We start from the raw sequence: 26,629 nt of genomic DNA, 5'->3' as shown, positions 1-26,629 counted from the left end.
CTCAGGAGACACCGTCCTAACATCCTATGGGACCCCACGCCCCTGCGGTAATGCTGACCTCTGGCACCCCTCTCTTCTCCTCCTGCACCAGCCCCAGTGGCCATTTTCCAGTGGCTTGAGCAGGCCTTCTTCGTCCCTGACCCCTGGGGCCTCTGATATTTTCTTTCCTCTGCTTGGGCGGCACCACCCTCCCGACCATCCCGGACCCCACACACGTGCGTTGGGTACCGTCCATCTCGGTTTGCACCTGTTGTTCTGATGTATTTATTAACAGCGCCTACCTTTGTTTACAAGTGCCCCAGTTTGGATGATAAACTTTGTGGTCCCCCTTTCACATTTACAATCTCTTCATCTAATTAAAATTCCTCAGCTTTAAAAATTCACTGACTTCCTCAAAGTAGTGGTCAGACATACACCCTGGACCAGGTTAGGGACCCGTTTTAGCCTCATGCCTTCAGAACTTTTCCTGTATGCAGTGAAGCTCGGCTTGCAAATATATACTTACTGATAAGAGTTTTTGATTAACCATTTGTCATCCTTGTTAGACCACAGGGTCCTTGATTTAAGGGACTATGTCTTGGGCTTCCCTGGTGGCGCAGTGGTTAACGATCCACCTGCCAATGCAGGGGACATGGGTTCGAGCCCTGGTCCGGGAAGATCCCACATGCCGCGGAGCAACTAAGCCCGTGCGCCACAACTGCTGAGCCTGTGCTCTAGAGCCCGTGAGCCACAACTACTGAGCCCATGTGCTACAACTCCTGAAGCCTGTGTGCCTGGAACCCGTGCCCCACAGCAAGAGAAGCCACCGCAGTGAGAAGCCTGCGCACCACAATGAAGAGTAGCCCCCGCTCGCCTCAACTAGAGAAAGCCCGCACCCAGCAACGAAGACCCAACACAGCCAAAAAAAAGAATAAATAAAATAAATTTTTAAAAAGTTAATAAATAAGGGACTGTGTCTTTACTTGCCCAAAATGTGACCCCAGTTCCTGACACAGTGAGTGCCTAGTAAGAATTTACTGAATGAGTGAGTGAATGAACGAATGAATGGATGTACCTTCTCCTGCTTACTGGCAGGAGCCTGGAGCCTGCGTGGGTCAGGAGCATGGGCAGTGGCCTGCCTGGAGGGAAGCTGCTGCCATCGAGCCAATCCAAGCCCAAACAAGCCGGTTGCCCACGCCCTGGCATACACACCCCCTGACTTGGCTGCCCCTATAATTATTCATGACCTCTCTCAACGGGCCTTGTGTTTGGAAAGCCAAAAGAGACAAGAGTTCAAACCCTCTTTCCACCTCCCCAAAACTGAGACTTAGGAGAAAGAGTTGCCTGGCCCATTCTGAATCTCTAGGGAGCCACAAGGTCCAGGACCTTCTCGCATGGCTGGATATGAGTGCTGGCGTGATTCTCACCCAGTGTCCTGGGCTGCCCTCCCCAGTCCAGGCCCAGGGACTGCTTGGGGACAGCTAGCTGCACACGTCCCCGTGTGGTTCTCGGCAGACCTGGGACTGGTGCTGGCCGATTCCTCGTTACTCTCCAGCCTGAGCAAAGGTGGAAGGCTTACCTGGAAGAGCCGCAGCCCCCAGCATAGTGGAAAGGGCCCATACATTGGCATCCTGTGGACCCCAGTTCAGATCTCAGCTCTGCCTCTCACTAGCTGTGTGGCTAGGAAGGTTGCTTCCACTCACCCTCGCTTTCCTCCCCTAACGCAGGATTGTTGAGTGGATTTGCTGAGATGGTGCATGCCTCACCCAGTGGTGATAACAGCCCACGTCTTTGAGCAACTCCAAGATCTTATTCCTTCTCTCTTCCCCTCCCCTTGGGGCTCCCAGAGGTCCACTTTGCCTTCCGTGTCCCCATCTTGGAGTTGAGGGCTTAACACGGTACCTTCCTCTGGAACAAGGTTAGGGGGAGGCTGCGGTGCCCTTGGGCAGCCCGTGTTCTCTGCGGCCCCCTCTCCCACTCACCGCACACTTTCTGAGCTTAAGCCCGGTGCTGGGAGACAGAACGGGTGTGGATCTCCAAGCTCCCAGGAGGCTGTGAACACACTCACCCACAGACAGGAGCCCCGTGTCCCACCCCATCCCAGCAGTTAGTTGGCCAGATCTGCCTACAGCTGCACTTCTTCCCATCCTTCTGGAAATGAGGAAGTTTCCACAGACATGTTTCTATTCCTTAGCCTCTGCTCCCTGCTCCTGATTCCCCTGGTGCCCTGTCCCTTGAGCCGGGCTGGCCGTGCTGAGGTGTTGGTCAGCCACCTGGCCAGCAGGCCCGCTGCGCTGGGCTGCCGACGCCCCAGGTCGCTGATGGGTCTTACTGGAGGCTGGGGGTGCAGGGACGGTGTTGGGCCACGTCCGCCTGGGCCTGGGTGGGGATTTTCATGGCCCACAGGTTGCCTGTGATTCCTTCAGAAAAGGGTTTTGGGGTTTCTGTGCCGCTCTATAATGTGCTGATCTGTGTCTGTATTTTGGGAGAAGAAACTTTATTTTCCTGGACCTCAGGTGAAGAGAATTGGCTTAATGAGGCCCCTCAGCTCATGGCCCACTTGTGGGTCCACCCACGTGAGGCCACTGTGCGTCCATCACGTTTCACCCCACAGTCTCACTACGATGGGCACATAGGGGGTCCCCAACCCCTTCCCTGCCAACACAGATAACGGAACGATGAACATTCTCCCATGGACCCCCGGGTTCACCATGTGAGGATTTCGTTGAGAGGAGATTTCCCGGGTGGCTTGTTGGGCAGGTACGTGATGAATTTCATGATGTCGTGCTGGCTTGCTCTCCAGCATGGCTGCACAGCCCACCCTTCCAGCCAGGCATGAGGGCTGCTGGATTCCTCAACCACAGCGACATTTGGGGTAATCACCTCTCTAATTGTTTACCAGTCTCTTAGGCGTAAAGGACAAATTATTGTTTTGTTTTTGTTTTTTGCGGTACGCAGGCCTCTCACTGCTGTGGCCTCTCCCGTTGCGGAGCACAGGCTCAGGACGCGCAGGCCCAGCGGCCACGGTTCACGGGCCCAGCCGCTCCGCGGCATGTGGGATCTTCCCGGACCGGGGCACGAACCCGTGTCCCCTGCATCGGCAGGTGGACTCTCAACCACTGCGCCACCAGGGAAGCCCCAAATTATTGTTTTATATGCAACTAAGGAGGAACTCTTAAATGCCAGGCCTCTCTGTTCCCTTCCTCCATTCAGAGTTCCTGGAACCAGAAACTTCCTCTTAGGCATGGGGTGATTGCTGTCATGGCTGAGAGTCATGGAGGTTCTCTGCAGAAAGCCCCCCACTCCCCAGGGAGTGGCGGTTTATAGGGAGTCTGTTAATGCCCCAACCTCCCCGCCCCCACCCAGAGTGCACATCACTCGTGGGATTCCTTGTGGCTGGCGATGCTTACACAGCTGCTGGATTCTGAGGTTGTGCCTCCTGCTGCCTGCCTTCTGCTTCCGCTCTGGCATCCTGAAGGCTCTGGGTTCCCTGGAGCTTTGACCTTTCCTTTGGGAGGCTGCGAGTCTTCCTGCATTCCGGTGTGAGGTCATGTGGCGGTCCCTCGGGAGGGAGGTGGATGACATCGTAGCACTGGCATGGGGTCTGGGCTGAGGTCGTCCTATTGAGCTTATGTCCTTGATTGGGTCAAGGAGCCTAGGGCCAGGGAACGCTGGAGCACAGTGCCAGCTGGTGCATGCTGACCCAGACTCAAGCACACACTGGGGATGAAGGCGACCTCTATAACCCCAGGATGGTGCCAGGTGACCACTTAGTACACATGGGCAATTCCATGGGCCCCAAGTATTTCTCTCTCACTCCTTTCCGTGAGCATCCTTTTTCGTTTCTTTCTTGTATTTTAATAATGAACTCTAGATATCATTAACAACTTACCATGTGCTTGGCTTTTTGCAAATGTTAGCTCATTGAAACCCCTTAATACCCCAGTGAGATAGGTATTAACCCCTTTTATAGGTGAGAAGACAGAGGTTCAGAAAGGTCAAGAACTTGCTCAGGTCCCAGTGTTACTAAGTGGCAGACACAGATCACATCCAAGTCAGTCGTCTGCGCCTAAACCCATCCTTGTAACCGTGGTCCTCAGTGGGATCTCTGGACCAGCAGCATCTGTACCACCTGGATTCTTGTGGGAAATGCAATTTCTCTGCCTGTCCAGAACTATGGAATCAGAAATCTGGGGGGATTCATAGATCTGTTTTAACGAGCCCTCCAGGTGATTTTGATGCACCTTCAAGTCTGAGAACCACCACATGGAGCTATTCTGCTCTCCTTTTTCTCCTTTATTTTTTCTGCCCTGCGCTTGTGTCATTGGGCCAGTCAGTGTAAGCACAGACTTTGGGCCTTGGCTTCTCTTCATGGGTTTCATGCCCACTCTAAGAGGTACAGTGTATGTCCCTACTGGGTCTGGGGCCTCCAGGAACCCCTCCCAAGTCCCTGAAAGCATTTGATAGAGCTGATATCTCCGCTGCCTCCAGCTGCAAGCCTGGTGACAGTGGCCACCACGGGGGTCAGAGTTCCCAGCACTGTGCCAGAGGAGATGCCTCGAGAGGGCAGGGGTCCCAGCAGTGGACTGTGGGACAGGCCAGAACAGAAGCTCCAGTCCAGCAGGTTATTCGGGGACACAGAGAAGAGACCTGGAAATTTTCTTTATCCAAGCAGTGTCTCTTTCCTTCTTGCAAATTTGTAATAATGGTTTGGCCTCTGGAGAGGCCACATGGGGGGCTTGGAGCCTAGGCAGGACCCTTGTTCCCAGTCAGCAAATCATGCTCAGTAGAAATGACCCTGGCGAGAGGAGGGGAGCTAGCTGTACTTGATTTTACTTTTTGAGCCCCCACTATAAGTCAGGTATTGTGCTATTTGATTCTTCCCATAACCCCAGGAGGGGGCAGATTGATTATTCCCATTTCGCAGATGAGACTATCGAGGCTTCGGGCTGTGAAGTTGAGGGTCACAGCTCAACCATACAGAGAAGTCAGGTTAGATGCTCAAGGCAGCCAGACCACAGCTCCCCATACTTTATGAATACCAGGCTGGGCCAGATTCTTGTCATGCGGGGAAGTTCTCTGTGGGGTTGAGTGGCCCGTGGCTCTCAGCATTGTGCCAGAAAAACCAGATGACCTCACATGTGAATGACTTTTCCTTCTTTGGGGAAGGAATGTGTGGGCCGTTCCTGTGAGCTGCAGCCCACAAGACCTGTGTGCTGTCAGACCCACAAGGGCCAGGATCTGACTCCAGACATGGGGGAGGTGTCATAGGCAGGACCAACCTTGGGGTCGGCAGTGGGGAGCAGGCTGTTCTCACACTGGCCTCTGTAAGTAGTGTCAAGTGTGCCTAGGAGGAGCCAACAGGCCTTTGATGGTTAAGCAGATGTCCTGGGGCGGGACCTGCTCTTCAGAGTAACCACTCCCTAGGGAAGCATCGACAAGGCCAGTGGCACCTAAAGCCCGCAAGTTCAGGCCTGGCTCGAGTGCTACATATGCCCAAAGATGAGACCAGACCTCCCACCTTGGAATCTTGGTCTCAGTTACCTCAGTACCTGGAGAGAGCGAGGGTCTGGGGCCTGCCTTTGAGCCTGGTTTCTTGCCAGTGGGCCAAATGGGTAAACAAAACAAAACAAAAACCCCTTGATAAAAGACTTAGTGGGGTTCTGGAATATTTTAGTTTTTTTTTTTTTTTAATAATAGCTTTATTGAGATATAATTCACGTACTGTACAATTCACCCATTTAAAGTGTACAATGTGAAGTTTTTAGCATAGTCACAGATATGTGCGGCCATTACTGCAGTCAATTTTAGATCATTTTCATCACTTCTAAAAGAAACCCCATCCCCCTTAGCTATCACACCCCCGCCAGCCCTAAGCTACCACTACTCTATTTCTGCCCCTGTAGATACATTTTTGGGTTTTTAACATCCAGTGAGCACTTAGTCTGCATCTGGCACCGGGCTAAGCCTTCTGTTTTAGCTCACACAACCCTCCCTCAGGATAGCCGCACGGGGTAGACACTCTTTTTTGTCTTTGTCTTACTGATGTGGAGACTGAGGCTCAGCAAGTCCAGGATCCCAAAGGCCATAGTGACAGAGCCTGCCGAGGGCTGGACCATTGCTGTGGCTCTTTGGTCCCCAGGAGAGGCCAGGCTGTGGATGGTGGCAGACCGGTGGGGGCAGCACATGCTCCTTGGCCAGGAGCCGAGAGGACAGTCCTTGTTTCTTCACTGGAATCTGGTGCCACCTGACTTTTAAAACGGCCCTGAATTCTCTCAGGAGCTCCAGCTTCTGCCTGCACCTGCGGGAAGGCACTGGGGTGCTTTCCAAGGGCCTTGGTGAGAAGGGGTGCCTGGGCCTCGCGGAGGGGCTGGCAGCTCTCCTCTCTCCCACCAGGGTGTGGTCATTAGGTCAAATCACCTCCTAGAATGAGCCATTTGGCCACCTGTGCTTTGGCCTTGTGGCCTTGGCGACCCTCCGGGCATCTGGTGCTGTGTCTCCCGAAACGGGCTGCAGGTGGACATGAACCGAAAGCACAGGCCCCTGTTCCTCCCACTCCTGTTCTCACCCTGGCCAGGGGCTGGTCTCAGGGTTTCCTCATCAGTCAGTAGGAGAGAAATAACAGACCTCTTTCTTCCCACTTGTAGGGCTCTGTGAATGATTAATTTCGATTGAATAGAAAGGGAATAGGAAGTGAGAGCAGTAGGACAGAGGACAGTTATGAGGCTCCTGCCCTTTTCTGACGGCTGGCTATTTTGCTTCCATTGCCCTCATTCTGACAACAACCCCACGAACTTGTGATATTATGTAGCCCCATTTGTCAGATGAAGTAATTGAGGCCTAGACAGGTTCATGAAAGCCACACAGCCACTGAGTGACAAAGGCCGACAGGATTAACGTTTTTTAAGCATCTGTTGTGAACAGAGCACCAGACCGCCTCTAAGTACATGAGATCTAATTTGGTCCTCTTTGATGCTGTGCCGTCATAGGTCTTGTTATCCCCATTTTACAGATGGGTATCCTGAGGCCGAGATTGAGAACCCTGTACAAAGAGACAGAGCTAATGAGAGGTGTAGGCCGGGGGCCCAGCTCTTAACAGTTACAAAGTCCAGCTCTTTTGGGAGCCTCCAGCCACCTGCCTCTGAGTTTCCAGGGCCCCAACATTCGCATGGTTTTGGGGGCCAGCGGTTAGAGAGGTGCCCTTTCAGAGCAGAGGAAACCGCCTGGTGGTTCAGCACCACTCCCAGGGGTGGAAAGTAAACAGATCTGGGTGGAGATATTCTTGAGGACTCTGCTTTTCATCTGTGAGTGAACCAGCTGACTGCTTGCTTTGAAAGGCTGGCAGCCAGCCCTTGATAAGTTAACCAGATACTTCTATTTACGTTACCGGAACACTGGGCATCTGAGATCACTGCTGGCAGGCCTTTGCTTAGACAAACCACCCAGTGCCCACGCCCTGGCCAGGCTGGCCACGTGCGGGGATCAGAGGGACTCCACGGTGGCCTGAGGGAGAGAGAGTGCTCCCTGGCTGGTCCACAGTGACCTCCCCCGGGCCAGCAAATGCTGCAGAGACCTTGGCCCTGAGCTCTCAAGGGGCCCTGGCCTGACGCTTGCGTGTGGTGGCCAAGAGTGGGAGAGGAGGGTGGGCTGTGACTGACAGCCATGGCAGGGCGCCCGCCCAAAAGGGTGTGGAGATCGCAGGGCCGCTGAACTGATTTCTCAGTTGATGAGCCTAGACCAGGACCAGGGTCCTGGTTGCTGTACTCCAGGGAGGGGAAGTCATCCGATGAGAAGCCAGCTTGTACAGGAAGCCCTGTACCACCTTCAAGAGGCTTAGAAACTTGCTTGGGTTTTTCTGGGCCACTGGGCCAGGGGGTACTGCCCTTCATCTCCGCCCGCAGTTAGCAGTTTGCTGTCTGTTGGGGTGGACACGTGGGTGTAACTGCTGCTTTATCTTCATGTCCTGGTCCCTAATTATGACTTTACTTATAATAGTTTACACTGACAAGGCACTTCAAAGTTTTTCACAACCCTTTCTCTGTATGATATTTTCTTCTATTACTAATTCTTTTAAATAGATGGAAGAATTTTTCCTTTTTCATCTCTTCCTGTTCTTTTAAAATTTGAAAACATTTGTTTTTTCCCCCCGAGAATTCATGGGCCCTGACCCCCTCCATCCCAAGTAATCCCAGAGAAATGGGAAGTTCCCTCTATCCCATCCAGAGGTCTGACTCAGCAGATAAACATATACACAGACTTTTCTTAGATTTGCATGCCTTTTTGTTTGTTTGTTTTAACAGATAATGACTGCACACGGTATAAAATTCAAAGGAAACAAAAGGGTATTCTGTGACAAGAAAACGCCCCACCCTCCCCTGTCAGGAGCCTCCTAGCTCCCCTCCCTGGAGGCAGCCACCGTGCCAAGTCCTGTGTGTCCTTCCAGGGATATTCTGGCACAAAGCTTTTATGGACTGTCCAGCAAACTAATAACAGGTGTCTTTTGGTGAGGGGTAGGCAGTCTTGAGACCGAAACCCGGATCATGTGTTGAGCCACTGAGGTGAAACCGCCCCTGTGGGATTTATTGGCCTCTGACAAGGAGCAGAGCCCATCCACTGCAATCAGCCCTACGTGGGAGCTGAAGATTGACCCTGGGTGCGCTACTTGGCTGTGTCTTTTACCTTTGCACGTTTACGATGGGACGAGTTGCTGGGCTCTGACCTGCAGGGTCCGGGACTCATTTGGGGTTACACAGCTGGAAGGGGTTGAGGTGATACATATGCGGTCACACGCATGCCTGGCTGAGCCAGGGCAGAGCCCAGGTTTCCTGACCCCTGTGCTCTGAACAGTAACTCCCCTGGAGTGAACCGGGGCTGGTGTCGAGTGTCAGGATCCCAGGGGAGCAGGAGGATGTGCCTGGGAGAGGTGTGGTCGGCCCGCGAGCCTGGGGCCTGGTGGCCAGTGAGGTGGCAGTGCTGTTCCCCCCACCCGCTGAGCCGGCCTCATTTTGGCTGCTGGTGGGTTGTCTTGTTTACTCAGGACCAATGGAGAGGTCAGCCAGGTGCGGATGGCCTGGCTTGTGCGCTGAGGGGAGTACGCGTCACAGAGGAGTGCTAGCAGGGAGAAGGGCAGGGAGGAGATGGGGATTGCCAATCACATTTGCAGCCGGCTGGGCAAGGAAAGAAAGTCATTGCAATTCAGTTACAGGAGCACAGGCACTGCTTGCGTCAGGATGGGTTTTGTTTCCATCGTTTTCTCTCGTTCCTGTGATCGCTCACATGGTTTTAAGCCTGTGGTACATACAGTTTTGTATCCTGCGTTCTTGGTAATTACATATCAGCCTTTTCCCATAATAATGTATAGTTTCAGAACCCATCATTTTGGCCATCTAGTGTTCCATTAAGTGGATGAACCATAATTTATTTAACTAATACTTTATTAATAGAATTTGGGGCTATTTCTAATTGTTCCCTCTCCGGTAATGCTGGCGAGGATGTCTTTGTGCCCATGAACCTTCTCTTTCTTGAGCGATATTTACCCAGGATAGTGTCCCAGCATTAGGCTAAAGGTTACGCCCGTTTTAGCTCCCCTCGGCGGGTTGCCTTCCACCGGAGTTGTACTGAATCAGCCAACCTGCTGTGACGTGCCTGCTGTGACGTGTTGCGGCTTGGCCACCGTACCCACCCTCTGATGGGAATTAGCAGAAACTTATTTTTGCAGATGTAATAAATGAAAATTGGTACCTTCGTTTGAACTCACAAAACATGGTGGTGTGTGTGCACGTGTGTGTGTGTATGGGGGGACGCACATCTGGTTGTCGTCCCTGGTGACAGGGGTGGGTCCTTGATCAGCCCAAACGAGGAGAGCTCCTGTGGCCCCTCGCGGAAAGTTCTCTCAGTTTTTGCCTGCAGATTCCCCGATGGCAGATGCCGGTGGCCGTCTGCGAGGAATGTGAACCGTGCTGGGCACAGCTGTCTGCTCGCGTTAACACACCATTCGTTCCTGTGTGGTGACTCTTTTGTTAGGAGACTTAGAAAGTTTTCACGTTTTCCCACTGTGGAACCAGAGACCCCGTCAGTCTTAATTCAGATTTAGCCTGCCCCTATCTTTTGAGGGGCTGTCTTATTTTTAAGTTGGACCAGCATTTAAAAATGAGAAGACTCGGGCTTCCCTGACGGCGTAGTGGTTGAGAATCTGCCTGCCAATGCAGGGGATATGGGTTCGAGCCCTGGTCTGGGAAGATCCCACGTGCCACGGAGCAACCGCGCCCGTGAGCCACGACTGCTGAGCCTGCGCGTCTGGAGCCTGTGCTCCGCAACGGGAGAGGCCGCGACACTGAGAGGGCCGCGCACCGCGATAAAGAGTGGCCCCCGCTTGCCACAACTAGAGAAAGCCCTCGCACAGAAACGAAAACCCAATACAGCCAAAAATAAATAAATAAATTTATTAAAAAAAAAAAAAAAAAAATGAGAAGACTCACATCAAAGTCCAGATTTCTGGCTCCTTTTCATTGGAGGTCTGGCACCTGAGGACGCACGTTCCCATATGAGCCAAGGAGAGACGCCTCCCGTCCCCTCACCACACCTGCCCTGATACCGAGATTGTGTTCTAACTGCCATTATCACCGTGTATGCTCGGGACCAGTTCTCTGTGCCCATGTTGCTCTCCTGAGTGGAACCCCAAAGGATAGCCCGAGAAGGCCACTGTTTCAAGAGAAATCCATGAGCGCACATGGAGGCAAGGGCGCTCGCCAGTCCCACTTTCCATACACTTTCCCCTTTGGCCTTTTATTAAACCTCTTGTGGCTTAGTTTTCTCATCTGTAAAACGGGGAAAATAATAGCACCTGCCTTGTAATGTAGTTTTGAAGACTGAGTTACAGGGGGTAAAGCCCTCAGAAGAGGGTCTAGCAAGAGCAAGTACTCAACAGATGTTAGGTACTGCCGTTATTATTATGATTATTATTAATGGCGTATATGCTTGTCTTCTCCAGACTAGAGTCTCAACCAGGGGTGATTTTTGGTTGTCACAACTTGAGGTGGAGGATGTTACCTGCATTTAGTGGGTAGGGTCCAGGAATGCTGCTAACCATCCTATCTATGATGCATAAGACGGGCCCCAAACCCTTAACAAAGAAGTAACTAACCCAAAATATCAATGGTATTGAGGTTGAGAAACCCTGCTCAGACATTTGAGTGTGTGACTCTTGGTCTAACTGAACTCTTCAAACACATCTCTAACCCAACTTTTCAAGGGCTACCTTGGGCTCTCGAAGAATCAGCATTATAAGGGACCTACTTAGCTCAGCCTCCAGGGGGAGCTTGAATCCTCTCCCAGCACCCTCAGCAAACACGTGCCTTTGGTGGGTAATGCAGTGTATACCCAGTGTTTGGTCTGTTCTTTATTACATTGAACTCTAGTCTTCCCTGCAGCTTCCTATCCTTGATCCTAATAATAGTAGCTACCATTTATTGAGCCTTATGTGTGGGTGATTGTACTTAGCACTTGCCATGTGTTGCTGCACTGATCCACACCACCCTTCGAGGCAGGTTCTATTATTATACCCATTTTACAGATGTGGAGATTGAGGGTTGGAGAAGTGACATCACTTGCCCAAGTTTACTCAGGGCCAGAGATGGGATTAGATCCAGGTGAATCTTGCTCTAGAATCCACGTTCCTCACCATTACTGCCTGCCTTGTTCTGCCCGGGGCTGCACTCAACAAGTTTATTCGCTTGTCCATGGGAGGGTCTTTCAGATATTTAGGATGAGTCCCTGAGTCCACTCTTCTCTCTTCCTGGTCAAAGAGCCCCAGTTCCCAGAATTCTCCTCAAAGACATGTTTCTGATCTGCTTACCATCCAGAACGATCTCCCACCTCTGGACAACCAGCTACCTGCCTCGGGGCTATGCTCCCTTTGCCTCTCTCCATCACGCTGCCTCCAGAGAAGCTGCCCATCCCATGCCAGTTGATGGTCCATCAACTCAAGACTGTCTGTGCCAGTGCTGACCGGAGTCACCCAGGTTCCCTCTGGGTGGTGTTTTCACTTCACAGTGACCTGTTTTTCAGTGACATGCCACAAGATTCAGCCCACCTGTCTACCCTTGGTTCTGCTGTTCCCTTCTAGCACCCCACGCACACCTGCACCTGAAATCCACGTCATCCTGGTGGAGCAGAAAAGTATACGGGACTGGGAGTAAGGAAGGAGGCCAGGTTGTGAACATACCCAGCTCTGTGGCCTGGGACAAGTCACTCACCCTCTCTGGTCCATGTGTCCTCAGTTGTAAAGGGAGGGTTTTGGCTCAGGTGTGCCAAGCATCTCTTCCAGCTCTAACATTCTTTGATGACATGTGTTGGACAGCATGAACTTGTAATAGTTATCTCTAATTATTGTGGTACCAGTAATGATAGGTAATTATGGAGCAGGCACTGTGTTCCAGACCTTCTTTTCCGTGTTTGTTTTTTTTTTTTTTTTTTTTTTGCGGTACACGGGCCTCTCACTGTTGTGGCCCCTCCCGTTGCGGAGCACAGGCTCCAGACGCACAGGCTCAGCAGCCATGGCCCACGGGCCCAGCCGCTCCGCGGCATGTGGGATCTTCCCAGACGGGGGCACGAACCCGTGCCCCCTGCATCGGCAGGCGGACTTTCAACCACTGCGCCACCAGGGAAGCCCCTTTTCCGTGTTTTAAGTGGGTTATCTTATTGAATTCTCCACCAACCCCATGCTGTCATTACCCCACTTTACAGACTAAGGCAGAGCCATGTTGACTCACTTGCCCAAGGTTACCTACCACCTGGCTAGAAGCTGATGGACTGGGGTTTGCCTTGTCTTCTTCAGAGTGATTGAATCCTTCCAGGCTTTTGGATTCTTGCTCTGTGGAGTGATTTTTATTTTTAAATTAAAGAAATAAAAAAAAAGATTTTGGCCACACCTTGCGGCTTGTGGGATCTTAGTTCCCCAACCAGGGGTTGAACTCGTGCCCTTAGCAGTGAAAGCACGGAGTCCTAACCACTGGACTGCCAGGGAATTCCCTCTGTGGAGTGATCTTAAGCCAGTCCTGTGATCTTCCTGTGCTCAGCATCTTGTGTTTTAACCACTCCCTCCTCCCACCAAGGTCAAGACTCTGAATGCCACTTGACTTCAAAAGCTCAGCACCTGTGTCATGCTTATGGGGTAATCCTCTGTACCCCAGATCCCAGCTGAGTGATTATTCAGACACCTTTTAGAATCTAAAATTTAGATAATAATGATGACGGTAGTGACTACTTCTTACACACTTAATGTATTTCAAACACATTAATATTATATTATCATTATTAATATAAATTAACAATATTAATATGTTAACATTATCATTTTTCCTAGTTTTTTCGGTTGTGGTAAAATACACTATATTATTATTTAATCTTCATTGCAGTCCTGCCTGGAAGGTGCTGTTGTCTCTAGTTGACAGTGTGAGAACTGAGGCTCAAAGAGGCCTGTGTGGCTGGAGTCGCATTCTAGTGCATATGAGCTGGGGAGCAGGGAGAACGTGTTCTCAAAAGACACTTGCCTTCTCAGCACATTTTAAAGGAAATATAGGGAATTCCCCGGTGGTCCAGTGGTTAGGATTCGGTGCTTCCAGTGCCTGGGGCCTGGGTTTGATCCCTGGTTGGGGAACTAAGATCCTGTAAGCCACTTGCGGCAGCCAAAAAAAAAGGAAATATATGGATATGATACTTGTTAAAGATATAATAGAAAGCCCTTAGAGGATTCTGTGTGAAAGCGGGACTGTGAGACCCACAGAGAAGGTAGACAAAGATGCTTCTCTCTCCATCAACTCCATGGACCTTGGCCCAGCTCAAGTGTCCTGTACTCCCTCACCCCCTGTTGGGTTGGAGCCTGGCCTGGCTCATTTGTAACCTTGGGCTACAGTACTGGATAGTTAAACTGTGTCTCCTTAAAATCACCTTTATGCCAGATTAAACATGGGTAGATGCTTCAAGGTCAGTGAGAAGTTGAACTGGAGTCTGGGTTCTCTGCCAGCCCCTCCCTCTCTGTCCAGGGCCTTCCGAGGCTGTGCAGTGGGGCTGGAGGTAGGTGAAGTGCGGAGAGAGGCTGCTGAGAAGAGAGCTAAGCTAGCCCTCAGTGTAGCTCTGGGAGCATTTCCAGCATGGTGCCCAGGCCCTTTTTCCTGAGACCTGTCTGCACACCCGAGCTCATTCTGCAAGAGTGGGTCTACGGAAGGACCATCAGTTCCTCCTATCTCCTTAGGCAGTGAGCCACAGCAAGGATCCCCTGACGGGGCTCTTGGGGCAAGCGGAAGATCGGATAGGGCAGGGCCTGGTTGGGAGTGAGGCAACAAGATGCTACCTGCCCTTTATTTGAATGAGGCTGGACCGTAACCCTGCTGGGGTAGCACTGCCCACCATGCTGGGGCATCTGGGCTGGAGGCCATGGGGCCAGGGTCTCTAGCCATGGGCATCCCTTGTGGCGGTTCGCTTTTCCTCCTGCTAAGGGGCAGGTATCCCCCTCTGTCATAATGTGGGAGCTCAGGCTTCAAGTCTAGGGCCTGCCTGTGCCGGAGGAGAGAGCGTGGCTGTGCGGTGTACGTGGAGGACCTCGCTCCTGACCCTGCTGCCTCCCCTCTCAGGCCCCGTCAGCCTCCTCTGCTGGGGATCCACAAGGCCATGGTCAAAGTCACAGGCTTTCTGCCCCCATACCGCAACTTGAGCCCCCTCCGCGTAACACATCAGCACCTGTTCAAAGAAAAAGAGTCCCCAGACACAAGCTGTCATCTTGGGAACACAGCGCAGCATGTGCCGGGGTGGAACCCAGGATGGAGCTTAGTGGCTGGAGGCTGGGGGAAGGGTGTGGGCTGGGAGCCTGGGGGACCGAGTCCTCTGAGCTCCTTCCCCCGGAGCTTCCAGGGGAGCTAGCTTTTCTCCTCCCTTCTACCATTTATGGAGCTCGTGTTACGTGGTAGGCACTTTATAAATATTTTCTAGTTAATCCGCCTGACTTTTATAGCGTGCTGTTACTATCCCTGTTTTGCTGCTAAGGGACCCGAGGTTTAGGGAGGTGAGTCGGCAGGTCTCACCTGCAGACTGGTAAAGAGTGGGTCTGAGCGCTGAACCGGATCTGGTGTCCCCCCAAGTGCATGTTCTTAATCACTGAGTTACCCTTTCCTCCATGACCTGAGCTTTGAGCTGCTTGCTGGGGAGGTGGCAGAGGCCCCTTCATAGCAGCCACCTGTAGGGGCCGGGAAGGGGGCTTGGGGTTTTAACCAAGTGCAGCCCCTGAGGCCTCAGAGGCAGGGCTTTGTGTGGGGAGTCTGAGCGAATACAGGTGCGTGTCAGCCTCCAGGGCTCTGGGACTGGCTTCTCCAGGAAATGGGGCTGGCTGCTTTCAACAGCACTTTTCCTCTTGCAAAAGTGGTACCTTTTTACCCACGTGGCCTCTTCCTCCTTTCTCTCACCCCATCCCCTCTCCATGACTGGGTGGTAAACAGTGAGATTTCACAGCCCCTCCAGCTGCGGGGGTCTGGGGATTCCCACCAGGACCCCGGCCCCACTGGACCTGAAAACTATCCCTTTGAGCTTCTGGGGTGACCCACTTCCTGCCAAGTCAGCAGAAAACCCCAGGCAGAAGCTGAGTGTGGGCCTGGGAGGGAGATGAGAGTAACGTGCTGTGGAAATGCAAGATGGTGATAAATGACCACCCCCCTCCATCAACGCACAGTGTGATGACACCCGGGCAGAAGTGCATATACAGGCACGTGACAGCTGGGAGAGAATAAGGAACTACAAACAAATTCATATTTATTTTAAAGATTTAAACATTCTTTAATAAAAAAATTTTACATCAAAAAATTGACAGCACAGTGAAAATAAAAACTAAGTAGCCTCTTATCCCCTGCTAGGTTTGCAATGCCAACACGAGAGGAAGGGGACCTGGTAGATACTCTTTCTTGCCCTGCTTCATCCCCTTTCCTCTGAGCTGTCTTCCTCTTCCAGAGGGTCTCTGAGAGCGCTGTTTGGCCCATCACCCCCCTGCACTGATACCATCCGGGTGTGGTTGGATCTTCCAGGACCCTCCCACTTTGCATCCGTTCTCACTTTTACATCCACTAGAATGTCCATTGCACAGGGCAAGGAATTGTGTTATTTTGTTCACTGCTGCATCTATGACTCTGTGCCCCAAGACTTTAGGGTGAGTCCAGGTGTGAAGCTGACCGGTGGCCACCATGCAGTGGGATACGGGCAATGATAAAGAGGGGTTGCAGGGTGCCGTGGGCTCACACATCAGCCCAATGTGGCGGGTGGCTATCAGGAAAGCTTTCTGGAGGAGGTGATATCTTAGCCCAGTCTTAGAAGAAGAGTGTGAGTTAGCCAAGCATGACATAAAGGACACTCCAGGCTGAGGAATCAGTGTATGTCCCCTGCCCACCCCCAAGCTGTGTGCCAGGCTTACGAAAGCTTTGGGACAGCACACGCACATCCCTCTTGTCTGTCGTGGGTGTGGGCTGGCCTACAGAGTGGAGCTGTGTTTGCAGGGAGAGAGAAGTACCCTGTGTTGCTGAGTTTCTAGTGAGATACGATTTAAGAATGAAGCCCAGTGTTGGAGGGGTGTCATAGTGCGGCCCCCTGTCCCCACCTCGTGTGGGATGCTGTCTCGCCTTCTTGCCCACAGGCTCGTCAACTGTTGGTTTATAAGCCTACATGGCCATTTCTTCTCCCCAGTACTCACTGCTGTGGCACTGCCCCCTTCTCCTGCCCATTTATTGCCACTTCACTTTGGAGTTCCCCAGGGCAAGAGGACGTGGTGGTCGGGTCATGAGTCTGGTGACCTTTCCGAAGAGGGGGAGTATTTCCAGGGTGGTTGCTGCTGTTACGAGAAATAACACTGTCACCATTGCCACTTTGCAGGACAGGTGGGGAGAGAGCTGGCTGGCCCTGCTGTGGGGGACTGAAGGTTGGCTTTTGAGCCCCCATGTAGTTGAGAGTACCATTTGGTGCAGAGGAGTCTTGAGTTGCCAAGGAATAGATTGGATCTAAAGTAAGAGAGCTCTTCTCTCTGTTTGTGACAGCTGGGGAGAGACACTTGCCCAAGTTCTGTTTGGATGGGCGAGCGAAATGGAAGTGCATGCTGTTTATTTCTCATGTTTGTTGAGTCACCCTGTTCCTTGTGGGAGCCACCAGAGGGTGCTGTTGGCGCAGGATAGCTTGGCCCGCTTGATGGTCGGCTTAATACAGAAGCTTCAAGGTTGCTGCTCTCTCCCCACAGATCAGAAAATTACAGCGCCGATGGTCTTTCATTTAGTCTTCTGACAGTCCCTTTTTGAAATTCTTGCTCTTACTTTTGCACTAAGATGCCTTCACCTCCCACCCCAAATACACACACATACACCATGGGGGTACTTACTTCTCTCTCTTTATTCTGACACTGCCCCTCTGAACTCTGTCCTCAACAAAACTGAATAATTTTCCTTTAGCTAGCTGCCAAATGGACAAGGATTTAATAAACTTATTTACCGTAAGGTGTTAATGAGGCTTAATACTTTACCCCTGGGGTACTCGACCTTGTAACTGTGAAGATCGAAACTAAGCCTTATAATCTAAGAGGTGAACTGCTAAGAATGGAATTGTGCCACTTCTCAGTGTGGGTGGGGATGATGTTTTGGGAAGAAGGTTGGGAGGGGAGCTGTTAAAGGAAGGTGCCCACCCATGCCACTGGCCCTGCAGGGCGGCCCCTCAGCTGTTGCCCTGCGATAAGGTGAAGGAGACTGCAGAACAGCCACGCTGAGAGGTTTTAGGGGCTCTGCTGTGTGGGTTTCTCACCCTTTATGGTTAGATGTCTTGACCAACAAGGATGACAACACCAGCCTGCCCAACACCTTATACAGAACAACTGGAAAAAGGGCGTGAGACAGACGGGTCCTAAGGGCCTCAGAGACCATGTGGCCTGTGGGAGAGACTGACCACTTGCTCTTCTTTCCTTTGCGCAGACGTTTACAGCATGGTGCAACTCCCACCTCCGGAAGGCAGGGACGCAGATCGAGAACATCGAGGAGGACTTCCGGGATGGCCTGAAGCTAATGCTACTGCTGGAGGTCATCTCAGGTGAGCTGGACCACTGGCCTTGGGAGAGCCAGAGCAGAGGTGCGGTGATGCCAGATGGGCGGGGCCTCCGTGGCCCAGGATCAGGCACTGCCCACTGGGTTCTGCCACTTTGGGGATGCTGCCCTGACACCTCTGCGTCTGCTCTGTCCTTGGTTATGGCTAGCTTTGGGTGTCTTGAAAAAAGTTGGGGGTGACGTGTGAATTCAGACCAGGAGACTGAGTTTGGTCCTGGCCCTGCTGCCAACTACCTGTGTGCCCTCGGACAAGTCACCGCCTTTCTGCCTCCGCATCCTCATTTGCATAAAGAGGGGTTTGAAGGATGGTCTCTGAGGTCTCTTCTCCAAATGCTAGGACTCTGGTCAAGAAAGCAACCATGGCTGACCATCTCCAAACACTGGCTCCACTGCTACCTATATCCAGGTGATTCCAGTCCCTTATCCAGCCCCCAGCTTGGAATTTGGGTGTCCAGATATCTGGAGGGACAGCTCCTCTCCAATGCATATCTCCTCTTTCTTATGAATACCTTTCCTCCATCATCCCTTAAAGGTTGGAGGTTCCGAGATTCTAGCCTTGGCTTATGCACTGGAGGATCTTGGCTGCTTTCTTCACTTTACCTTCCACTTTGCCGCCAGTCCTAGGCTAGTCTCAGTCCAGCCTTCTCCCTGGAGCCTCCTTTTAAATACTGAATCGCACTGGGCATCTTCCCCCACATGTGCCCCAGGGTTCAATGCCTTTGCTGTTTGGCATTCAAGTTTCATTCATTCTGTTTCCTTCTATTATCCTTCTTTTACCTCTGCTACCTCACGGTGTCAGTGCGCCTGCGTCAGCTGTCACCTAGATAATGTCCAGAGGCCTTTGACCCCTCCTCCCAGCTTCTCCCTTCCCACCGCCCTCCGTTACCCACACGCATCCAGAGGGTCCATCCAACGGCCCAAATATGGTCACGCTGTTCCCTGCTTGAAACTTTTCATTGCCTCTCTGGGGCTTTGCGCCTGCAGCCCACATTCCTTAGCATAGCTAGCAGGATCCTTCATGAGCTGGCACCTGCTTTGTTTTCAACTAACTATTCCCAAAAATGTGTCAGACTTCAGACCCTCTGCCACATTGGGGGCACACGCAGTCCTCCCCAGATGGCACGCTCTCTGTTTTCTGTGCTTTTGCACAAGTTCCGACTGCCTTCCCCGACTCCCCATACTTGAAAATATTTTCATTGCAGGTGAAATCTGTGGGGTGGGGTGGGGCGTGTGTGTGTGTGGTAAGATATACGTAACATAAAATTTACCATTTTGATCGTTTTAAAATGTACACAGAGGCATTAAGTACATTCACATTGCTGTGCAACCATCACCACCATCCGTCTCCAGACTTTTTCAGCACTGTGGCTCCATACCATTCAATGCCAACTCCCCATTCCCTTCTCCCTGCCGCAGCCCCTGCCCACCACCATTCTGCTTTCTGTCTCTGTGAACTTGATTCACAGATTCTGTTCTAGGTTCCTCGTATTAGTGGAATCATAGTATTTGTCCTTTTGTGACTGGCTTATTTCATTTAGCATAATGTCCTCATAGTTCCTCCATGAAGTAGCATGTATGAGAATTTCCTTCCTTTTTAAGGCCAAATAATATTCCGTCGTGTATATATATCCCACATTTTGTTTATTAAGTCATCTGTCAATTCACACTTGAGTCGTTTCCACCTTTTGGCTATTGTGAATAATGCCGCTAAGAACATGGTGTACAGATATCTGTTCAAGTCTGTGCTTTCAGTTCTCTTGCGTATGTACCCAGAAGTGGAATTGCTGGGTCCTAGAGTAATTCTATATTTAATTTTTTTAGGAACTGCCATATGTTTTCCTCTGCTTTTTAGAGTGTCTTTCCCGACCTCTCTTCCAACATTTCTTAGTTTAAACAAACCAGGCATTGTTCTTTTTCATTCTTCAAAACTCAGCTTAGGCGTTTCCTCCAGGAAGGCTTCCCTGACTACCACCGCCCCCCACCCCCCACCCCCACTCGTGCTGTGAGTGGCTGCCCTCCTCTGGGCTCCTAGAACAGGCTGTTGATTCCTCTAGTGTGTCATTTGCCATGCAGCAGGATCATTTTTGGCTCATGTGTTTTCTCCCCACTGCTCACTGAGCCCCTTGGGGTGGGGACAGTCTCATCTGTATCCCAAGTGCTTAGACCTGTACTTGGCATGTAGGTGATGCTCAACAAATATTAGAGTGACTGACTGCCTGCTGGACTTTTCCGCATACCCACCAGATACTCTCACTGAACGGGCCGGCCTGTGCACATCTGTGGGGCGGGGAGAGATTGAGTCACCGAGATGTTGCCTTTTCCTCCTTGAGCGTTTCTGGAGATGGGTAGGATAACAGGAGAAAGGAAGAGGGTGCTCCCTGCAGAGGTCCTCTGAGTGTGGTCCCTGGACCACCCAGCAGAATCAGCAGGACTGCTTGGCCACATGCAGGTTCCCAGCCCACACCCCAGACCTCCTAAATCAGAAACTCAGGAAGCAGGGGAAGGGGACTGGACGTCTGCAGTTAGCAGGTCCTCCTGGTGGTTCTGTACTGATTGAAGTCCCAGAACCACTATCCTTGCTGCCTCCACTGTCTTGGAGAAGCCCCGTTCCAGCCAGTGTACGTGGCTGGTGGGCTGGCTGGCGAACTCAGGCTTAGCAGGACCTAAGGGCTGGGGCTCTAGCGGGAGCAGCCTTCTGGGGGCACGAGGTGTTGCCTCCATCCATCCTATCGGAGGGGAGCCCTTCGGCATCTCATCTGCTCAGGAGGGCGGTAGGGTTCCTTGCCAGAGATGGGGGCAATGGCCACAGCCTTGGGAAAGCCGTGAGCGGAAAGTCTTGATTTAATAATAAAAACCCAGCTGTGCTTCCCTGGGAGCTGCTCGGCCAAATGACATCTGTGGCAGGAATTCTGTTCTCTAGAAGCTGGGGGGCCCCCTGGGGAGTTGGGAGGCCCCCCAGAGAAATGCCGCTCTGACAGGGTGGGCATGGCCCAGCATCAGGGCCACCCTGCCCCTCGAGATCTCTCAGCCAGACTGTCGATGTGCTCGGAATGGAGCGGGGAGGGCACTGCTGGGCTGGGCTGGAGACCGTGGCAGGTGCAAGGGTCCTGAATTTCAGGTCCTAGGATGGTGGTTCTCAGCCTTTTAGGGTCCCTGACCTCTTAGAGACTCTGAATGCTGTGTGCCCCTTCCCCACATATGGGCACACATGTTGTACATACGCATTTTTCAGATGGTTTCAGGGGGTCCCTGGACACCCCTGGTCTATGCTCTTAACAGGGTGTTTGGAGAACCTGCTCCTCAACACCTGTTTCCCGGCAGCTTCTGAACGAAAAGCCTGAGCAGCAGGGGCTCCCCTGCGGAAGCTGGAGGGGTGGGGTGGGGTGGGGGAGTGGCTGTGGAGTGACGGTGGGGGATTGACTCAGAGCTGAGCCGAGGGTACCCCTGGGAGGCAGTAACTGGACAAGAGCAGCGGTGCTCAAATGAGAGAGGACTCTGGCAGAGCACAGGGAACTCTTCCAGAATACTCTAGAGCGACCCAAACACTCCCCCAGGCCAAAACAATCTAGGCTAGGAGTTCGGGGCCTTTGCATATGCTGTTCCTTCTGCCTTGGTCACCATTCCATGCAGTCTGGGCCAGGCTGCCTCCCACTCAGAGGCCTCCCCTGACCACCTCACAACTCTTTCGCCCTCCTGCCTGCCCTCCTCTGCTGTGTCTCTTTTAAAGCATTTATTTTAAGCATTTACCCTCTGGCTGCTTGTTCATTTGTGTGTTTCTCTGATGAAGATCTGTCTCTCCTCCTGGACCATAAGTATATGAAGGCAGCAAACTGTTCTGTGCACCCCCACATTCCCAGCACACAGCCAAGTCTTTGGCATATGTTAGGGGCTTGATACCGACTTGTTGAGTGGCTGCAAGCAGTTTAGACCTGAGAAGTCGGAGAACAGCATCTCACTTCCTGTCCCTCCCTCTCGGTCTGTGTTCAGGTGAACGCTTGGCCAAGCCGGAGAGAGGCAAAATGAGGGTGCACAAGATCTCCAATGTCAACAAGGCCCTGGACTTCATAGCCAGCAAGGGGGTCAAGCTGGTGTCCATAGGAGCTGAAGGTGAGTAAGGCCTGCCCCTGGCTGCCCCCCCGGAGTTGGATTCTCCCCACCCCACAACTTCCTGGTTCTTTTGGCCTTTTCCAGCCTGACTCCTAGACCCACTCTTAGGTCCCACCCACTTCTAGACATCCCTGGGGGCATTTGGAAGTAGGGCTCCCAGCACCTCCATCTGGTCGACCCCGTGGATCCTTCGTGTAAAAACAGCACTTTCCATCCAATCTCAGCACCTTGGCAACCCCTCCGCTGAATCCTAGCGCTGTGGGATATACCTGTGTGGAATGCCACCTCCCTCTTCCACGGGCCTGGCTGCACTGCGCTGTCCCAAGCAGAGAGTTCTGTGGTCTGGGGAGAGTGTGCAGACACTGGCTGGGTGGAGGCAGCCCCCTGCAGGATGGCTGTCTACACGCCTTTAGGAACATTTTTAATATCATTTCCCTGCAGAGCAGCGTCTTGACTCTTTGCCCTTTACTTACCAAAAAATTGTTTATACACCTGAAACTAACACAAGATTGTAAATCAACTTTACTTCAATTTAAAAAAATTGTTTAAAGCTCAGTCTGAACCATTATTGGCGTGTTCTTAATGGTTAAAAGGAGGTTGCACAGTTTCTTGTGCACTGTAATGGTTCTGAAGGATTTAGGGAGGGTCGTGAGTGATGAGAATAAAACACCGTAACTAGGCCCCGTCAGGACTGGGTCCCATGGATTCCGCAATGGACTGGGTATCCGCTGTGTGGTGCCAGAGATCAAAAGGTGAGGAAGACACCACCTCCATCCATTCATTCCTTCGCTGTAGATACAACCCTGGCTGTGCTGACTGATCCCTTGCTCTGCAGAAGGTACTGTGCTGAAGCCCTTTTGCGCCAGTGATCGCATTTCACCCTCACCAGCCCTATGAGGTGGCTCTAATTATTATCCCCATTTTGCAAAAGGAAAATACATGCCCGACGAGATTAACTTGTCCCAAGTCCCGTCATCAGCAAGGGGTAAAGCCAGAACTCAAATTCAGGTCTGAGTGACTCCAGAGAAATACCCCAGAGGGTGGCCTTTCCTCGCAGAGGCTGGAGGGTCTTGCTTCAGTAAATCCATGGGAGCTGATCTCTTCTCCGGTTGATGACTTTAAAGTCCTCCTCCTTTTTTTCTAGAAATTGAGGGATTTGATATATCAACATCAAACTGAGAAATTTGAGCACGGCGGTTGGCGGACTACGGTCCATGGGGTCCAACCTGGCTGACCTGGGTTTTTGTAACTAGTGGAACACGGCCATACCCATTTGTTTACATATCATTGGCTGCTTTCCTGCTACAGGCGGAATTGAATAGTTGCGACAGAGACCATATGGCCTGCAAAGCCGAGAATATTTCCTATCAGGCCCTTTACAGGAAAAGCTTGCTGACCCCTGCCTTACCAGGGACTCAGGCTAGTACTTGAGGCCAGCACGGGTGGTGCCTTATGCATCCCATCCCCTCAGCTGTGAGGCAGAGATCACGTCTTCTATATCCTTGTGGCCCCAGCTCCTAGCAGCACGATGCACAGTCAGTGCTCAGTAAACGTTCGAAGGGCTTGTGCGTAGCAGGATACATCGCTTTGTGAGTGGGAAAGTAATCACTGCCTGTTAAGAAGAAAAGAATAGTTTGTTCTCTTAGGGAGGAACCAAGACTTGGCAGAATGGGCTTCCCTGGTGGCGCAGTGGTTGAGAGTCTGCCTGCCGATGCAGGGGACGCGGGTTCGTGCCCTGGTCCGGGAGGATCCCACATGCCGCGGAGCGGCTGGGCCCGTGAGCCATGGCCGCTGAGCCTGCGCGTCCGGAGCCTGTGCTCCACAGCGGGAGAGGCCACAGCGGTTGACGTACCGCAAAAAAAAAAAAAAAGACTTGGCAGAAAAAGTTTCAACCAAGCAGGTATGGGAAGCCAAAGAAATTGCCACTCAGGTCGTCTGGTGCAAGCTCAGATGCTCACTGGAACAGGGAAGTAGAAGACGTATGATGTGGGCTGGGGTGAGCGGTAGGGATGAGTGGGGAGAAGAGGGGAGAACATGTCCTTCTAAGCAGGGCAGCTGCCATGTAGATCTGGTCAGTCGTTGCTGTGTGGGAATACTCTTCAAGCATTGCTAGATCTTCCAATTTTTCAAAAGAAGCCAGAAATCCAGATTTTTAGAAAGGAAAATTTAACAACTACCTAAAAATATATATTTGTAAAGACTCTGAATACCAAAGGGGAGGAAGAAAGGAGAAGATGGGCGAGAATAGCACTTGCTGAGTTCCAGATCTGTGGCTGACTAGACAGGATACTTTAACAGGCTTGTCATGTCACCAGCCACGTTCTACAGTCAAGGAAACTGAGGCTCGAAGAAGTTGATGGAATGGAAGTGTGTAGTACAGGCTCTGGGCCAGACTGCTTCCATATGGCAGAGCCCAGTAAACCCCGGGGGTTCGGGCTCTGGAGCTGAGGTCTGAAGCTCTCCCATCACCCCTCTGCAGGGGCCCAGGACAGAAATTTCATGTCTGATTTTCCTCAGCTCTGAAGTGGCAGGTCAAGCTGGCTGTGTTGTCTCAACAGAGGGGTAAGGAGCAAAGACTGACATGGGTGTAAACGCTCACGACCCCCCTCTAATCTCTGGGGAGTCACCTAACCTAGCTGGCCAGAGTTTTCTAGCTCCTTTGGCACAAGCCTCGCCTCTCAAAAGATTTCTAAAGCCGCCTTAAAATGAGACATTCCCTACCTTCTCGCTGCCTTTAGGCCAAGCCTTCCCTCTGAGATCCTCGCTCCCGTTTCAAGCTGAAATAATAACCTATATAGGAAAAGAATCTGAAAGAGAATGAATATATGTATATGTATAACTGAATCACTTTGGGGTACACCTGAAACTAACACAACATTGTAAATCAACTACACTCGAATAAATTTAAAAAAAGAAAACAAAAAAAAGCTGAGCACCAAGATCATGCCAGGACGGCCGCTCTGCTGAGCCAGGAAACTGGATGAGGCCCTGAATGGGCTTTGTTTATTTTAATGAAGTGAAGTTTACTGCTGTAGACTATAAAAGGCAGTGGAATGGATCACCTGGAAGGAGCCCTCCTGGGGTTGGGGTGGGGGAGATGTTGCCAGTTCTGGCTGGGGTGCCCTGGGGACCAGGCCCAGCCCAGGTGAAAGGCCCCCAGACCTTTGAAGGGTTATCACGTGAGGCAAGGTCTCGACTCTGACTGACTCTGACGTGCAGAACCAGGCCCGGAAGGGAGACCCTGTTGGCAGGCTGACTGTGGATAACATACAGAACCTTAGGGGATGCAGTGGGTGCTCTGGGAAAGGTACGGGTTCCCTGCCCCCAAAGATGGAGGCCAGGGGCAAGAAGCATCCACACCGCGACAGGGGTTAGAATAGATCCTTGGGATTTCTTGTGTGATACTTGATTCTAGAATGTCTAGACTTCACGGGGTTGGGACTTGACGTGGGTGAGTGGTGGGATTTAACCAGATGAGGGCACCTGAGAAGGATTTTTCCTTTTAAAATCTTGAGGCAGGGAAAGCTTGATGGCTTTGGGTGCTAGAGCTTGGGGGTGGGCTCGATGATTTAGCATCTGTCCTTAGGATGGAGGGGGCGGCGGGTACAGTAGCTAAACCCAATGGTCTTGGGAGGTGGTGACCCCAAGGGTTCTAGTTTCTATCACGTGGAGTTCCTTCGGCACCATTCATTCCACCATCTGAATACTGCTCAGTGACTGCCTCCCCGGACTGGGGCCAGGGGACAGGCAGGTTCTGAGTAAAATGAGGATGTGAACAGCTTCACAGGTAGGTGTGGTCTAGGAATGGCTTCTTTCCACACCCACAGCGACACTGTTTTTTTGGTTTGGCTTGGTTTTTTAAAGATTGTTTTGATGTGGGCCATTTTTAAAGTCCTTATTGAATTTGTTACAATATTGCTTCTGTTTTATGTTTTGGTTTTTTGGCCACAAGCCATGTGGGATCTTAGCTCCCCAACCAGGGATCGAACCCACACCCTCTGCATTGGAAGGCAAAGTCTTAACCACTGGACCGCCAGGGAAGTCCCAGACATTTTTAATCTAGCGTCGTGGTTTTTCCCCCAGGGGCCCGGTTGTGGCCTTGGAACCCTTCTTTTGGACCCAGCATTTCAGGCCATATAGATGCCTATGAGACGGGCAGCCTTACTCCAGAGATGCCTGGGGAAAGGATCTACCGTTCTCGGGACCAGGGCAGGAGAGCCTTCTGGGGAGGGTTACACTCTGAGGGTGTGTGGGGAATCAGGTGGGCACTGGGGATGGGTGGTACATGGGCTGTTAGCTGTACACACACCACTCTCTTTGCCTGTCCTTGGCCCCTCTTTTTTCTGGAGTGAAACTGCTTCTTTGGTAGGAGTTAGAATTCAGTAAGCAACACCCCCAGGGCTTGGGTGTTTCTGTGGAAGGAGGAGAGA

General features: G+C 51.8%; 1 protein-coding gene across 22 annotated transcripts in view; it reads left to right on the top strand.

The window, feature by feature from the left end:
• The window catches only part of ACTN1 (actinin alpha 1), a 101,912-nt gene that overhangs the window by 35,336 nt on the left and 39,947 nt on the right, over positions 1–26,629 (top strand). For 18 of the 22 annotated variants that reach the window (XR_004348274.1, XR_004348275.1, XM_032621255.1 and 15 more), the window contains exons 2-3: positions 17,964–18,078; positions 22,080–22,199. Coding sequence is in view for 17 of the 22 variants with exons in the window: in XM_032621255.1 (XP_032477146.1) it covers positions 17,964–18,078; positions 22,080–22,199 (235 nt within the window). In the remaining 5 variants the exon portion in view is untranslated. Of the gene's footprint in view, positions 1–17,963; positions 18,079–18,429; positions 18,499–22,079; positions 22,200–26,629 lie in introns of all 22 variants that reach the window. The other 4 variants (XM_032621253.1, XM_032621254.1, XM_032621250.1 and 1 more) reach the window with 2 other exon arrangements.

The sequence above is a fragment of the Phocoena sinus genome, chromosome 2, assembly GCF_008692025.1.
Source record: "Phocoena sinus isolate mPhoSin1 chromosome 2, mPhoSin1.pri, whole genome shotgun sequence".
Classification (NCBI taxonomy): Eukaryota; Metazoa; Chordata; class Mammalia; order Artiodactyla; family Phocoenidae; genus Phocoena; species Phocoena sinus.
This window is presented reverse-complemented; position numbering and strand designations above follow the sequence as displayed.